This window comes from Mycena indigotica (assembly GCF_014461135.1).
Source record: "Mycena indigotica strain 171206Taipei chromosome Unknown Mind.scaff0011, whole genome shotgun sequence".
Taxonomy (NCBI): domain Eukaryota; kingdom Fungi; phylum Basidiomycota; class Agaricomycetes; order Agaricales; family Mycenaceae; genus Mycena; species Mycena indigotica.
The window spans coordinates 173,945-189,419 of record NW_023503010.1 but is presented as its reverse complement, the minus strand read 5'-3'; the positions used below and the strand labels follow the sequence as shown (position 1 = coordinate 189,419).

The 15,475-nt window shown below is 46.3% G+C and overlaps 1 protein-coding gene across 1 annotated transcript; it reads left to right on the top strand.

Annotated features, from left to right (window-relative positions):
• Positions 1 to 10,448: 10,448 nt before the first annotated feature.
• Positions 10,449 to 11,138, top strand: MIND_01152900 (uncharacterized protein; the record flags this gene model as incomplete). Its single annotated transcript, XM_037368058.1, has 2 exons — positions 10,449 to 10,546; positions 10,595 to 11,138. The coding sequence occupies 2 exons, from the start codon at positions 10,449 to 10,451 to the stop codon at positions 11,136 to 11,138; spliced, it is 642 nt and encodes a 213-aa protein (XP_037214984.1).
• Between the last annotated feature and the right edge of the window lie 4,337 nt (positions 11,139 to 15,475).

Here is a 15,475-nt window from a genome sequence, read left to right as displayed (position 1 = left end):
TCTCTCTATTATTCATTTAGAGCTTTGGAGAGCTGTCTATTATGTAGTTCACTGAGCTACTAACAGCATACTAGAGGTTAAGATATTGATTATGAATATCTGTACCAGTGAGTGCAAGTACGAGCATTACGGCTATGAATAAACAAAAAAAAATGAACTGGGGCATATATATATTGTCAGGAATTATTCTTGAGATGATCTTTTGCTTGGGCCTAGGGTTAGACAGTTATGACACTAGGATAGTAGTTGCAGTATTATTCTGTCCGTGTTTGTTGCACAGTGGAGTTAGGGTAAGCTATATGAGAGTTTCGGTTATTGTCTCACTGCAGACTTGGTGTTCGGGTTTCAGCGAGTACACTAGATACAATACAGGTGAATATAATAGGTGTTTATTATGCTTTGCAGCTATCAGATGGGCAGAGGTCCTGATTATTTTAGTTGATTTTTGTTTCACTTTGTATAAAAGGTTATTTACTTATTTGGGCTGAGCGTAGACATGGGCAAAAGAGGTATATCCTCTAATTAGTAGTTCTAATTTTGTTAGGGGTTAGCAGGAAAGCTACATTAAGGATGATTGTTGAATGACCCAAGCTCTAGGCTGTGGTCTAGCGACTGGTATGATAGTGCTGCAGTGGAATCTATTAGACATTTGTTTTATTATTTTTATTTTAGAAATTTGTTTCTTTTTTTAGGGTTAGCATTTGTATAATTGGCAATTTCAAATTGTTTTTTTTTTTTTTTTTTTTTTTTTTTTTTTTTTTTTGTAGATATCGTGAAAGACTAGCGTTACACATTCGACAACTGACAATGGATCTTGTGCTATATCTAGATTTGTTGTGTTGAGCCATGAGAGCTAGGTGTTTTCATTGACATTTAGTATACTAGTTTCTCAGGAGGTTCACTTCAAGGATGTCTGTAGTAGAAATGTCTAGTAGGTGTGTTAGTGTTATCGTTGGAGTGCAACAGGGTTTTTATGCTATGAAGGCATCTGAGCGTTTCCCTTCAAACAGTTAATCTGCACACAGGCTCTCTCAGACCTGTTCGGACTCTCTGCCCATCAACTTGGATCTTTACCCATTTGGACTTTGGTTTGTTTACTTATATCCGTTAGGCGTTCGCCTTGTTTCCTTTGCCTCGTGTATGCATTCCCGTTCCCCTTACTTACTATGTGTTTGTACTCAACCCGCAGGAAGATCCTGCGGACCACATCAGATCTCCCTGCGAGGCCATATGCCTTATGCCTACCACTTAGTATAAATACTGTACTCTACGATCCTGTACTTCAGTTTTGTTATTAACGTTTCTTGCCTCGCTCCCCGCTCTTATCCGACTCCCTCCGTGTTCTAAGCCTTTTCACCCTCGGCTTCTCCGAACGTATCCGTTGGAGTTTACATATTTGTTCAGACTTGCTTTCGGCCTGCAAGACGTGTAGTCGCTCACTCCGATGTAGTGTTGTGATAGCCACTGGGTTTTGCTTTGGACTTTCCATTACTTCCCTTCGGTTCTGCACAGCACTTAACAAGGTATTTTATTATGCAGCTATTAACTACCAAAGCCCCGTTTTTTAAGCTACAGGATCAGTGTTATTGAGGTGCAGAGTGGGTGGGGAGTGTTATGGCTAGTAGGTGGGGTGTTGTGGTGGAGAAAAGGGGGTGGGGGGGGTGTGGTGTGTGTGTTGTGGTGGGTGTGTGTGTGTGTTTATAATGAGGGAGGGCTGTTAGGGTTAGGTTAGGTTGGTTGTCTTGCCGCGGAGCGGCCTTGTTAGGGTTTGGTTAGGTTAGTTGTCTTGCCGGGAGCGGCCTTGTTAGGGTTCAGTTAGGTTAGTTGCCTCGCCGGAGGAGCGGCCTTGTTAGGTCCGGTTAGGGTTTGTTTTGTTGTGTTGGTTAGGTTCGGTTAGCTGCCTCGCCGCGGAGCGGCCTTGTTAGGGTTTTAGGTTAGGGTTTCGGTTTATACGTCAGATTGTTGTGGGTGGAAATAGATGTGGGTTAATTGGTGGTAAGTCAATATATATACTAAATTCGTAGATGCCCGCATGCTAGAATGCTATGCACCCATACTATTATTGGAACAATTCTATAGACTATATTACAATTTTTTTTTTCTCTCTCTATTGACAAACATTATATCAATTGTCATATTTTTTTCTGACAAGAACATTCTATGATTATTAGATTTCTGTAATTTATCCTGTTACATAGAAGATGCAATTTTCCTTTTTAGTATTTTGATTTATTTTTTATGTAGAGTAGCCTGGATATACTTAGCACATTCATTGAACTTGGGATTTTCTTATATCTAGCTCAGTTGCCTCTGTCATAGACCTTTATAACCATATCTGGTATACTTTGGTTTAATTTTCACTGAGAAGGGCACATTGTCTAAAGTTTCTGAGAATATCAGCCACGGACATTCCAGCTGTCCTACAGACACATTCGTTGTCTCATTTACCATATGGTTGTCTGCCACTATTTTTTAGAGAATTTATTTGGGTATACTACCCAGTTTCCTTTTATATATATATATATATTATTTCACTTATATGGATGATATATAATCAAATAGAAACAAAAAGGGACATCCTGGGGTAATCCCCAGTGCTTTATTATATATATTTAGAGGAACATTTGTGGCCGGTTGCTTCTTAATTTATTTTACGTATTTCAGAGTGAATAGCAAATGACAGGACATAACTGGGGCACAACGATCCAGACAGGTTACACAGCTCTGTAGGGTTAGGGTTAGCATAAGTTGATGTAATTTTTCTTCTAGTTTCTCTGCTTTGTTATATGTATAATACATACACCTATATTTTTTTGGTATTTTCCTTAGACATTGAACGCTCGTTTTTTGGCCATCTCTACATGACACTTGTCCAGGGCGGCCAATTATTCAGGTAGCTTGAGAAAAATCTCTATTATTCATTTAGAGCTTTGGAGAGCTGTCTATTATGTAGTTCACTGAGCTACTAACAGCATACTAGAGGTTAAGATATTGATTATGAATATCTGTACCAGTGAGTGCAAGTACGAGCATTACGGCTATGAATAAACAAAAAAAAATGAACTGGGGCATATATATATTGTCAGGAATTATTCTTGAGATGATCTTTTGCTTGGGCCTAGGGTTAGACAGTTATGACACTAGGATAGTAGTTGCAGTATTATTCTGTCCGTGTTTGTTGCACAGTGGAGTTAGGGTAAGCTATATGAGAGTTTCGGTTATTGTCTCACTGCAGACTTGGTGTTCGGGTTTCAGCGAGTACACTAGATACAATACAGGTGAATATAATAGGTGTTTATTATGCTTTGCAGCTATCAGATGGGCAGAGGTCCTGATTATTTTAGTTGATTTTTGTTTCACTTTGTATAAAAGGTTATTTACTTATTTGGGCTGAGCGTAGACATGGGCAAAAGAGGTATATCCTCTAATTAGTAGTTCTAATTTTGTTAGGGGTTAGCAGGAAAGCTACATTAAGGATGATTGTTGAATGACCCAAGCTCTAGGCTGTGGTCTAGCGACTGGTATGATAGTGCTGCAGTGGAATCTATTAGACATTTGTTTTATTATTTTTATTTTAGAAATTTGTTTCTTTTTTTAGGGTTAGCATTTGTATAATTGGCAATTTCAAATTGTTTTTTTTTTTTTTTTTTTTTTTTTTTTTTTTTTTTAGATATCGTGAAAGACTAGCGTTACACATTCGACAACTGACAATGGATCTTGTGCTATATCTAGATTTGTTGTGTTGAGCCATGAGAGCTAGGTGTTTTCATTGACATTTAGTATACTAGTTTCTCAGGAGGTTCACTTCAAGGATGTCTGTAGTAGAAATGTCTAGTAGGTGTGTTAGTGTTATCGTTGGAGTGCAACAGGGTTTTTATGCTATGAAGGCATCTGAGCGTTTCCCTTCAAACAGTTAATCTGCACACAGGCTCTCTCAGACCTGTTCGGACTCTCTGCCCATCAACTTGGATCTTTACCCATTTGGACTTTGGTTTGTTTACTTATATCCGTTAGGCGTTCGCCTTGTTTCCTTTGCCTCGTGTATGCATTCCCGTTCCCCTTACTTACTATGTGTTTGTACTCAACCCGCAGGAAAGATCCTGCGGACCACATCAGATCTCCCTGCGAGGCCATATGCCTTATGCCTACCACTTAGTATAAATACTGTACTCTACGATCCTGTACTTCAGTTTTGTTATTAACGTTTCTTGCCTCGCTCCCCGCTCTTATCCGACTCCCTCCGTGTTCTAAGCCTTTTCACCCTCGGCTTCTCCGAACGTATCCGTTGGAGTTTACATATTTGTTCAGACTTGCTTTCGGCCTGCAAGACGTGTAGTCGCTCACTCCGATGTAGTGTTGTGATAGCCACTGGGTTTTGCTTTGGACTTTCCATTACTTCCCTTCGGTTCTGCACAGCACTTAACAAGGTATTTTATTATGCAGCTATTAACTACCAAAGCCCCGTTTTTTAAGCTACAGGATCAGTGTTATTGAGGTGCAGAGTGGGTGGGGAGTGTTATGGCTAGTAGGTGGGGTGTTGTGGTGGAGAAAAGGGGGTGGGGGGGGTGTGGTGTGTGTGTTGTGGTGGGTGTGTGTGTGTGGTTTATAATGAGGGAGGGCTGTTAGGGTTAGGTTAGGTTGGTTGTCTTGCCGCGGAGCGGCCTTGTTAGGGTTTGGTTAGGTTAGTTGTCTTGCCGCGGAGCGGCCTTGTTAGGGTTCAGTTAGGTTAGTTGCCTCGCCGCGGAGCGGTCTTGTTAGGGTTCGGTTAGGGTTTGTTTTGTTGTGTTGGTTAGGTTCGGTTAGCTGCCTCGCCGCGGAGTTAGGGTTAGGGTTAGGGTTTAGGTTAGGGTTTCGGTTTATACGTCAGATTGTTGTGGGTGGAAATAGATGTGGGTTAATTGGTGGTAAGTCAATATATATACTAAATTCGTAGATGCCCTAGGATTATTCCGCTCCCGGGGAGGGGGGCTTAATCCAAGGGGGGCAGTGGATTACCAAGCTGTCAAAGTCACAGGGTACCGAACATGTTCGGTACCCCGTGACCAGTCAAAGGCACGTGCGACCGAACATGTTCGGTACCCCGTGATCTGTCAAACTCACGTGCGACCGAACATGTTCGGTACCCCGTGACCTGTCAAAGTCACGTGTAGGCGGCGATCAGAACCACATAGCGCCTTTGTTGCCAGTGCACACATTTTCTTTACTGCTCTGTACGACTATTAGTAATCCTACCACAGCCTATCCGCCACACAACACCCCAATAGTCCACTCAGGGCCCCAGAAACATCAACGGCGGCAAATCGTCACCTGTGACAGCCTGCCACTGCCGATGCCGCCACTGCCGCCACTGCCGCTCTGTCTCTCTCACGCTACCTGTCTATCTGCTCAACCACCACCACCACCCCAACAGTGGTGCTTGCAACTGCGTGGAAGGGCCGGGAAGAGATGGAGGGGTGTATGGGGAGTATCCAAGGTGTAGGAGAGGGCTGAGGAGCCAAGGTGAGTAGTCAAAACCGGCCACTTTATGCCAGCTCACCCAACAGTGTTTCCTCTCTCCCTCCTCCAATTCTCTACCAATCGTCCCCATCTCTTGAACACCTCCCAGGATACACCTCCCCTCGCGTAATACCGACCGGCGGCGCAAACGAACGCCGCGTTCTTGCATGGCAGCCGCCACATTACCTGGGGTGGGCCGAAATTCGTCTCGACCACCCCGGACGCGTTTCTGGCCCGAATCCAACGAAACCTCGAGCACCTACCTGTCCCCCACAGCGCTCCTGATACTACAAAAACGGCGCGGAACGACGGCCGCGTTCCCGCGCGGCGCGACTTCCCAAATTCGGGTGGCCCCAACTTCCCTGGGTCACCCCGCGCTCAATTCGCGGCCGTTTCCCACCAAATTGCGGAGTTCAGCACAAACGAGGTGCCCGTCCAACTGTTCAAGTCGGCGGCACAAACCGCCGCGCCGTTGTCTCACGCCGCCACATTGCCGCCCACACCTAGCCAAAGCGTCGGCACTTGTCTCCCGGCCCCAGTTCCGTGACGTTCGACCCCAAACTCGGTCCTGGGGCTCTCATGGCACGCCCCCACCGTCCGCCAGACGCCGGCGCCGTCAGCGCCACCCCTTCCCGCTCATCGGCGCGCCCTTCCCGCTCACTGTGTCGGCCGGCACGCGCTCAGTTCTGGGCCGTTCTGCGCCAAATCACGGCTTTAAGCACGAATGGGCTACCCGCTCAACCGCCTAAATTTGCGGCACGAACGGCCCGGCCGTTGCCTCTCGGCGGCACATCGCCGCCCTCACCCAGCCCAAACGTCGGCACTCGTCTCCTGGGCCCAGCTCTGCGGCGTTCGACCCCAAACTCGGTCTCGAGGCTCGTATGGCATGCCCGCTCGATCTAACAGGCGCCGGCGCCGCCAGCGCCGCCCCTTCCTGCTCATCGGTGCACCCTTCCTCCTTGCTGTGTCGGCCAGCACGGGCTCAGTTCTGGACAGTTTGGCGCCAAATTGCGGCATTCAGCGCGGTCGGGGGGCTGTGCCAAACTGTCAAATTTGGAGCCAGAACGACCTCAACGTTCTCTCTTGCCGCCTGGCTGCCGCTTCACCTACCCCCACGTCGGCACTGGTCTCCTGGGCTCAATTCGGCGCCGTTTGCCTCCATATCCGGTCCTGGGGTTCGTGCAGGGTGTTTCCACTATCCAGAAGAGGCTGGTGCCGCCAGTGCCTTTCCTTCCAGCTCATATGCGCCCCCTGCCCATTCACGGTGTCGGCCGATGCGCGCTCAGTTCCCCACCGTTCGGCATGAAACTGCGGCGTCCAGCGGCGAACACGGTGTCTCCTCAGATGGTCCAATTTACAGCGCAAACGCACACACCGTTCCCTCTCAGTTGGTCCTGGGGTTTGTACAGGACGTCTCCACGATCGAACAGACGCCGGTGGGCCATCCCTTTCTGCTCATCGGCATGCCCTCTCGCTCACTGTATTCCCCAAAGGAAACATTGGCAGTCATCTCCCGAGTCCAGTCCTGTGCTGTGTGCTGCTATATCTGGTCTTGGGGCTTGCGTTGGGTGTCTCCACGATTCTGGCAGGCGGCTGCGTGCTACATTGTGCACAAAACTGCGGCGTTTAGGGTGGGCATAACTGCCAGCTGACTGCGCTTACCACTCTACCTAGTGTGCACTTCCATTATGTAGTAGACCTTCTGTTCACTTGTTTGTCATTACTTGATTGTAAATTTGAGTGATGAAGTGTACTTGGACATGTACCTTGCACCATTTTAGAGAGGATTTTCATTCAAATGTTCTGGACTCATGGAAGTCAATATTTCAGAGTGTAGTCACCTTAACTAAGGATTTCCCCAGCGTTTACATCAAAGTTGATGTGGGTATCTCTGGGTGGTATTTGACGCATATTCATCAGGATGGTTGTATCATATGTATATTTGAATATGTAACATTTTTACATTTGGCCACCTGTTCTGCTTAACAGCAATAAAAATATTGTGAACTTGATAAAATAATTCCTGTGAGACTAGAGGCACTCACTATATCCCCCGGACTTGTCAGAACAATTCTACATTATATTACAGCTTTCCCACCTGTATATGTCACCGCACCTGTCACCTGGGTTATTGCTACCAAGCCTGTTGTATTATATTTCTCCAATTTATTCTGCAAGGGTTGAGCCTGCACTTTTCTTTCCCTTTTGGGTAAAAGAGCTCAGATACAATCACTGAACATCCTCCATTTTTTGTATGGTCACATTGCCCTTTGTTGTGGCACTGTATGCCTTCTGCCATATGTTATAGTGAGAAGACGATACTCGTGACAATTGTACAACATAGTGTGACACGAGATTATCAGTATGCTTATAGCACATCTCCCAACAATCCCCTCTACATATATTATATTGCCAGTCCTGTCTCTTGCTCCTACTCACTGCTGCTCTATTATATTTCTCTCATTTAATTCTGCAAGGTTAAGCACACACACTGTCCTTTCCTTTTGGGGTAGGAGAACTCAGATATGGTCATTTGGTTTACAATTTCAACTTTTATTTGACCATATGGCACTTCATTGCCCCAGTGTAAGCATTGATAACTATATCTTAGTACTTTCTAGTAAATGCTAACCAGTCTATTCACTGGGTGTCCGAATTGATCCAAAATTTCTCGGAATGTCTGAAATAAATATTCCGACAATTCCACCTATATCTGTCACATCACCTGTCACCAGTCTTGCCACTACTGAGGTTGCTATATTAAATTTCTCCAATTTATTCTGCAAGGGACAAGCCTGCACTTTTCTTTCCTTTCTGAGTAACAGAGCTCAGATACCATCCCTGAACATCCTCCATTTTTTGTATGGTCACATTGCTCTCTGTTGTGGCACCGTAACCCTGCTGCTGCTCAATACTATAGTGAAACTGCTCTATTATATTTCCTGAATTTATTCTGCACAGTCAAGCATTCACTTTTGGGTAGAAGGGCTCAGATATGTTCCGTTTGTTTACAGAATTTCTCATTCGATCATATGGCGCTCTGTTGCCCTAGTATAAGCAGTCATAACCACATTTTAATAATGCTAACCGGTCTTATGACCAAGCATTAGAAATCATCCAAATTGTCTCAGGATGTCTGAAATGAATATTCCGACCCTTCCATCAACATCCGTCACATCCCGTGTCACCTCATTTGCTCTTGTGGGTCTTGCTCTATTATATTTGGAGACATTATTTTGGTATATTGAGTGCTTAGTTTCTGTTTCCTTTTTGGGGAAGACACCTCAGATATGATCATGAGAGGGTCACATGTGACATTGCTGACAGAGCCCGGGTAATCCCTAGTGTTTTAGTGAATTTATAATGCAACACTTTATTGCACATTGCTCATTGATATTTAATACACTAGTACTTATTCAGGAGACGGTGGCAAATCACCAGACATGACTAAAGCACGTATTCCATGCAGTTAGGTAACTCTGCCATGGCAGTAGCCACATTTGCCTGGTTAGCACAATTTGCTATAATATCTCTTTGCCAATTTCAGTGTGCATTACCATTTATATATTTAGACCAATTTGTACTTTCCAGGGCCCATATACCATACAGTTGAAAGTAACCTACCAGGTCATCTGAATGCTTGTAACAGGCCTGCAGCCAAGTTGGCACAGAGATAATCTATTCCTATCAAGTGAATTATCAGTATTTTTTTTCTCTCTCTCTTATAGCATCCAGTCGTTCTGCTTATAATCAGGCTGACAAATATATACAGGAAAAGACTAGATAACGATTAACTGCTCTACCACTAGTATACTACAGGTCAACATATTTATTTTTGGCTTGAGATAGACTCATTAGGTAGCAGCCAGTGTGAGTACCTAAATGGCACTCAAGAATAATGAACTCTAGTATGTGTTTTGCCAGCAATTATCATTTATATCAGCTTTGACTTGACACATTGGTGGTATATTTTTTGCTCTTCATTGTCTATGCATTATTTACTTTAATTTCCAATTTCAGCCTGTAGTATCATGTATATTATAGGCCTATATCTGCTTTGATCTGCAGATTCAAGCAACAGACTCAGACATATAAATGGACCTTAAGCTGTTCCACAGCCTCACCGTTTTCCATCCAGTTCCCCTATCTTCTCACCACATCTTGCTGGGTGCAATACTACATTTTCCCATTACCTCAATCCTTGCATTGACGTCTATGACTACGGCTTGTGTTATATCCCGTGCATCTTTGGACGCTCCGAGGGTTATCCTTGGAGCGCAACAGGGTTTTTACGCAGTGAAGGTATCTGAGCGTTTCCCTTCAAACAGTTAATCTGCACGCAGACTCCCTCGGACCTGTTCGGACCCTAGGATTATTCCGCTCCCGGGAGGGGGGGCTTAATCCAAGGGGGGCAGTGGATTACCAAGCTGTCAAAGTCACAGGGTACCGAACATGTTCGGTACCCCGTGACCAGTCAAAGGCACGTGCGACCGAACATGTTCGGTACCCCGTGATCTGTCAAACTCACGTGGTACCGAACATGTGCGGTACCCCGTGACCTGTCAAAGTCACGTGTAGGCGGCGATCAGAACCACATAGCGCCTTTGTTGCCAGTGCACACATTTTCTTTACTGCTCTGTACGACTATTAGTAATCCTACCACAGCCTATCCGCCACACAACACCCCAATAGTCCACTCAGGGCCCCAGAAACATCAACGGCGGCAAATCGTCACCTGTGACAGCCTGCCACTGCCGCTGCCGCCACTGCCGCCACTGCCGCTCTGTCTCTCTCACGCTACCTGTCTATCTGCTCAACCACCACCACCACCCCAACAGTGGTGCTTGCAACTGCGTGGAAGGGCCGGGAAGAGATGGAGGGGTGTACGGGGAGTATCCAAGGTGTAGGAGAGGGCTGAGGAGCCAAGGTGAGTAGTCAAAACCGGCCACTTTATGCCAGCTCACCCAACAGTGTTTCCTCTCTCCCTCCTCCAATTCTCCACCAATCGTCCCCATCTCTTGAACACCTCCCAGGCTACACCTCCCCTCGCGTAATGACGACCGGCGGCGCAAACGAACGCCGCGTTCTTGCATGGCAGCCGCCACATTACCTGGGGTGGGCCGAAATTCGTCTCGACCACCCCGGACGCGTTTCTGGCCCGAATCCAACGAAACCTCGAGCACCTACCTGTCCCCCACAGCGCTCCTGATACTACAAAAACGGCGCGGAACGACGGACGCGTTCCCGCGCGGCGCGACTTCCCAAATTCGGGTGGCCCCAACTTCCCTGGGTCACCCCGCGCTCAATTCGCGGCCGTTTCCCACCAAATTGCGGAGTTCAGCACAAACGAGGTGCCCGTCCAACTGTTCAAGTCGGCGGCACAAACCGCCGCGCCGTTGTCTCACGCCGCCACATTGCCGCCCACACCTAGCCAAAACGTCGGCACTTGTCTCCCGGCCCCAGTTCCGCGACGCTCGACCCCAAACTCGGTCCTGGGGCTCTCATGGCACGCCCCCACCGTCCGCCAGACGCCGGCGCCGTCAGCGCCACCCCTTCCCGCTCATCGGCGCGCCCTTCCCGCTCACTGTGTCGTCCGGCACGCGCTCAGTTCTGGGCCGTTCTGCGCCAAATCACGGCTTTAAGCACGAATGGGCTACCCGCTCAACCGCCTAAATTTGCGGCACGAACGGCCCGGCCGTTGCCTCTCGGCGGCACATCGCCGCCCTCACCCAGCCCAAACGTCGGCACTCGTCTCCTGGGCCCAGCTCTGCGGCGTTCGACCCCAAACTCGGTCTCGAGGCTCGTATGGCATGCCCGCTCGATCTAACAGGCGCCGGCGCCGCCAGCGCCGCCCCTTCCTGCTCATCGGTGCACCCTTCCTCCTTGCTGTGTCGGCCAGCACGGGCTCAGTTCTGGACAGTTTGGCGCCAAATTGCGGCATTCAGCGCGGTCGGGGGCTGTGCCAAACTGTCAAATTTGGAGCCAGAACGACCTCAACGTTCTCTCTTGCCGCCTGGCTGCCGCTTCACCTACCCCCCCACGTCGGCACTGGTCTCCTGGGCTCAATTCGGCGCCGTTTGCCTCCATATCCGGTCCTGGGGTTCGTGCAGGGTGTTTCCACTATCCAGAAGAGGCTGGCGCCGCCAGTGCCTTTCCTTCCAGCTCATATGCGCCCCCTGCTCATTCACGGTGTCAGCCGATGCGCGCTCAGTTCCCCACCATTCGGCATGAAACTGCGGCGTCCAGCGCGAACACGGTGTCTCCTCAGACGGTCCAATTTACAGCGCAAACGCACACACCGTTCCCTCTCAGTTGGTCCTGGGGTTTGTACAGGACGTCTCCACGATCGAACAGACGCCGGTGGGCCATCCCTTTCTGCTCATCGGCATGCCCTCTCGCTCACTGTATTCCCCAAAGGAAACATTGGCAGTCATCTCCCGAGTCCAGTCCTGTGCTGTGTGCTGCTATATCTGGTCTTGGGGCTTGCGTTGGGTGTCTCCACGATTCTGGCAGGCGGCTGCGTGCTACATTGTGCACAAAACTGCGGCGTTTAGGGTGGGCATAACTGCCAGCTGACTGCGCTTACCACTCTACCTAGTGTGCACTTCCATTATGTAGTAGACCTTCTGTTCACTTGTTTGTCATTACTTGATTGTAAATTTGAGTGATGAAGTGTACTTGGACATGTACCTTGCACCATTTTAGAGAGGATTTTCATTCAAATGTTCTGGACTCATGGAAGTCAATATTTCAGAGTGTAGTCACCTTAACTAAGGATTTCCCCAGCGTTTACATCAAAGTTGATGTGGGTATCTCTGGGTGGTATTTGACGATATTCATCAGGATGGTTGTATCATATGTATATTTGAATATGTAACATTTTTACATTTGGCCACCTGTTCTGCTTAACAGCAATAAAAAATATTGTGAACTTGATAAAATAATTCCTGTGAGACTAGAGGCACTCACTATATCCCCCGGACTTGTCAGAACAATTCTACATTATATTACAGCTTTCCCACCTGTATATGTCACCGCACCTGTCACCTGGGTTATTGCTACCAAGCCTGTTGTATTATATTTCTCCAATTTATTCTGCAAGGGTTGAGCCTGCACTTTTCTTTCCCTTTTGGGTAAAAGAGCTCAGATACAATCACTGAACATCCTCCATTTTTTGTATGGTCACATTGCCCTTTGTTGTGGCACTGTATGCCTTCTGCCATATGTTATAGTGAGAAGACGATACTCGTGACAATTGTACAACATAGTGTGACACGAGATTATCAGTATGCTTATAGCACATCTCCCAACAATCCCCTCTACATATGTTATATTGCCAGTCCTGTCTCTTGCTCCTACTCACTGCTGCTCTATTATATTTCTCTCATTTAATTCTGCAAGGTTAAGCACACACACTGTCCTTTCCTTTTGGGGTAGGAGAACTCAGATATGGTCATTTGGTTTACAATTTCAACTTTTATTTGACCATATGGCACTTCATTGCCCCAGTGTAAGCATTGATAACTATATCTTAGTACTTTCTAGTAAATGCTAACCAGTCTATTCACTGGGTGTCCGAATTGATCCAAAATTTCTCGGAATGTCTGAAATAAATATTCCCCGACAATTCCACCTATATCTGTCACATCACCTGTCACCAGTCTTGCCACTACTGAGGTTGCTATATTAAATTTCTCCAATTTATTCTGCAAGGGACAAGCCTGCACTTTTCTTTCCTTTCTGAGTAACAGAGCTCAGATACCATCCCTGAACATCCTCCATTTTTTGTATGGTCACATTGCTCTCTGTTGTGGCACCGTAACCCTGCTGCTGCTCAATACTATAGTGAAACTGCTCTATTATATTTCCTGAATTTATTCTGCACAGTCAAGCATTCACTTTTGGGTAGAAGGGCTCAGATATGTTCCGTTTGTTTACAGAATTTCTCATTCGATCATATGGCGCTCTGTTGCCCTAGTATAAGCATTCATAACCACATTTTAATAATGCTAACCGGTCTTATGACCAAGCATTAGAAATCATCCAAATTGTCTCAGGATGTCTGAAATGAATATTCCGACCCTTCCACCAACATCCGTCACATCCCGTGTCACCTCATTTGCTCTTGTGGGTCTTGCTCTATTATATTTGGAGACATTATTTTGGTATATTAAGTGCTTAGTTTCTGTTTCCTTTTTGGGAAGACACCTCAGATATGATCATGAGAGGGTCACATGTGACATTGCTGACAGAGCCCGGGGTAATCCCTAGTGTTTTAGTGAATTTATAATGCAACACTTTATTGCACATTGCTCATTGATATTTAATACACTAGTACTTATTCAGGAGACGGTGGCAAATCACCAGACATGACTGAAGCACGTATTCCATGCAGTTAGGTAACTCTGCCATGGCAGTAGCCACATTTGCCTGGTTAGCACAATTTGCTATAATATCTCTTTGCCAATTTCAGTGTGCATTACCATTTATATATTTAGACCAATTTGTACTTTCCAGGGCCCATATACCATACAGTTGAAAGTAACCTACCAGGTCATCTGAATGCTTGTAACAGGCCTGCAGCCAAGTTGGCACAGAGATAATCTATTCCTATCAAGTGAATTATCAGTACTTTTTTTCTCTTATAGCATCCAGTCGTTCTGCTTATAATCAGGCTGACAAATATATACAGGAAAAGACTAGATAACGATTAACTGCTCTACCACTAGTATACTACAGGTCAACATATTTATTTTTGGCTTGAGATAGACTCATTAGGTAGCAGCCAGTGTGAGTACCTAAATGGCACTCAAGAATAATGAACTCTAGTATGTGTTTTGCCAGCAATTATCATTTATATCAGCTTTGACTTGACACATTGGTGGTATATTTTTTTGCTCTTCATTGTCTATGCATTATTTACTTTAATTTCCAATTTCAGCCTGTAGTATCATGTATATTATAGGCCTATATCTGCTTTGATCTGCAGATTCAAGCAACAGACTCAGACATATAAATGGACCTTAAGCTGTTCCACAGCCTCACCGTTTTCCCTCCAGTTCCCCTATCTTCTCACCACATCTTGCTGGGTGCAATACTACATTTTCCCATTACCTCAATCCTTGCATTGACGTCTATGACTACGGCTTGTGTTATATCCCGTGCATCTTTGGACGCTCCGAGGGTTATCCTTGGAGCGCAACAGGGTTTTTACGCAGTGAAGGTATCTGAGCGTTTCCCTTCAAACAGTTAATCTGCACGCAGACTCCCTCGGACCTGTTCGGACCCTCCGCCCATCAACTCGGATCTTTACCCATTTGGACTTTGGTTTGTTTACTTATATCCGTTAGGCGTTCACCTTGTTTCCTTTGCCTCATGTATGTCTTCTCGTTCCCCTCTCTTACTATGCCTTTGTACTTAACCCGCAGGGAGATCCTGCGGACCACATCGGATCTCCCTGCGAGGTCATATGCCTTATGCCTACCACTTAGTATAAATACTGGACTTGACGATCCTGTACTTCAGTTTTGTTATTAACGTTTCTTGCCTCGCTCTCCGCTCTCATCCGACTCCCTCTGCGTTCTTAGCCTTATCGCCTTCGGCTTCTCCGAACGTACCCGCAGGAGTTTACATATTTGTTCAAACTTACTTTCGGCCTGCAAGACGTGTAGTCGCTCACTCCGATATAGTGTTGTGATAGCCACTCGGTTTTGCTTCGGACTTTCCGTTACTTCCTTTCGGTTCCTGCACGGCACTTAACAGCTTGCCACTTACTCGTCTTTGTCATTATATGCACACACCGCCACCACTTTTGTCTCTCCTCTGCAATTCCTTTATGTCAGATTACTTGCCTTGAAGCATTCCATTCTGGGTACTGCAGATTGCATGGTTCTTTAGCAGATCAATGTCAAGGCCACATTTGTCATTGTACCACTTCCAGAGGATGATTAGCAGTTCCTCTGCAAAGAAATCTATGGAC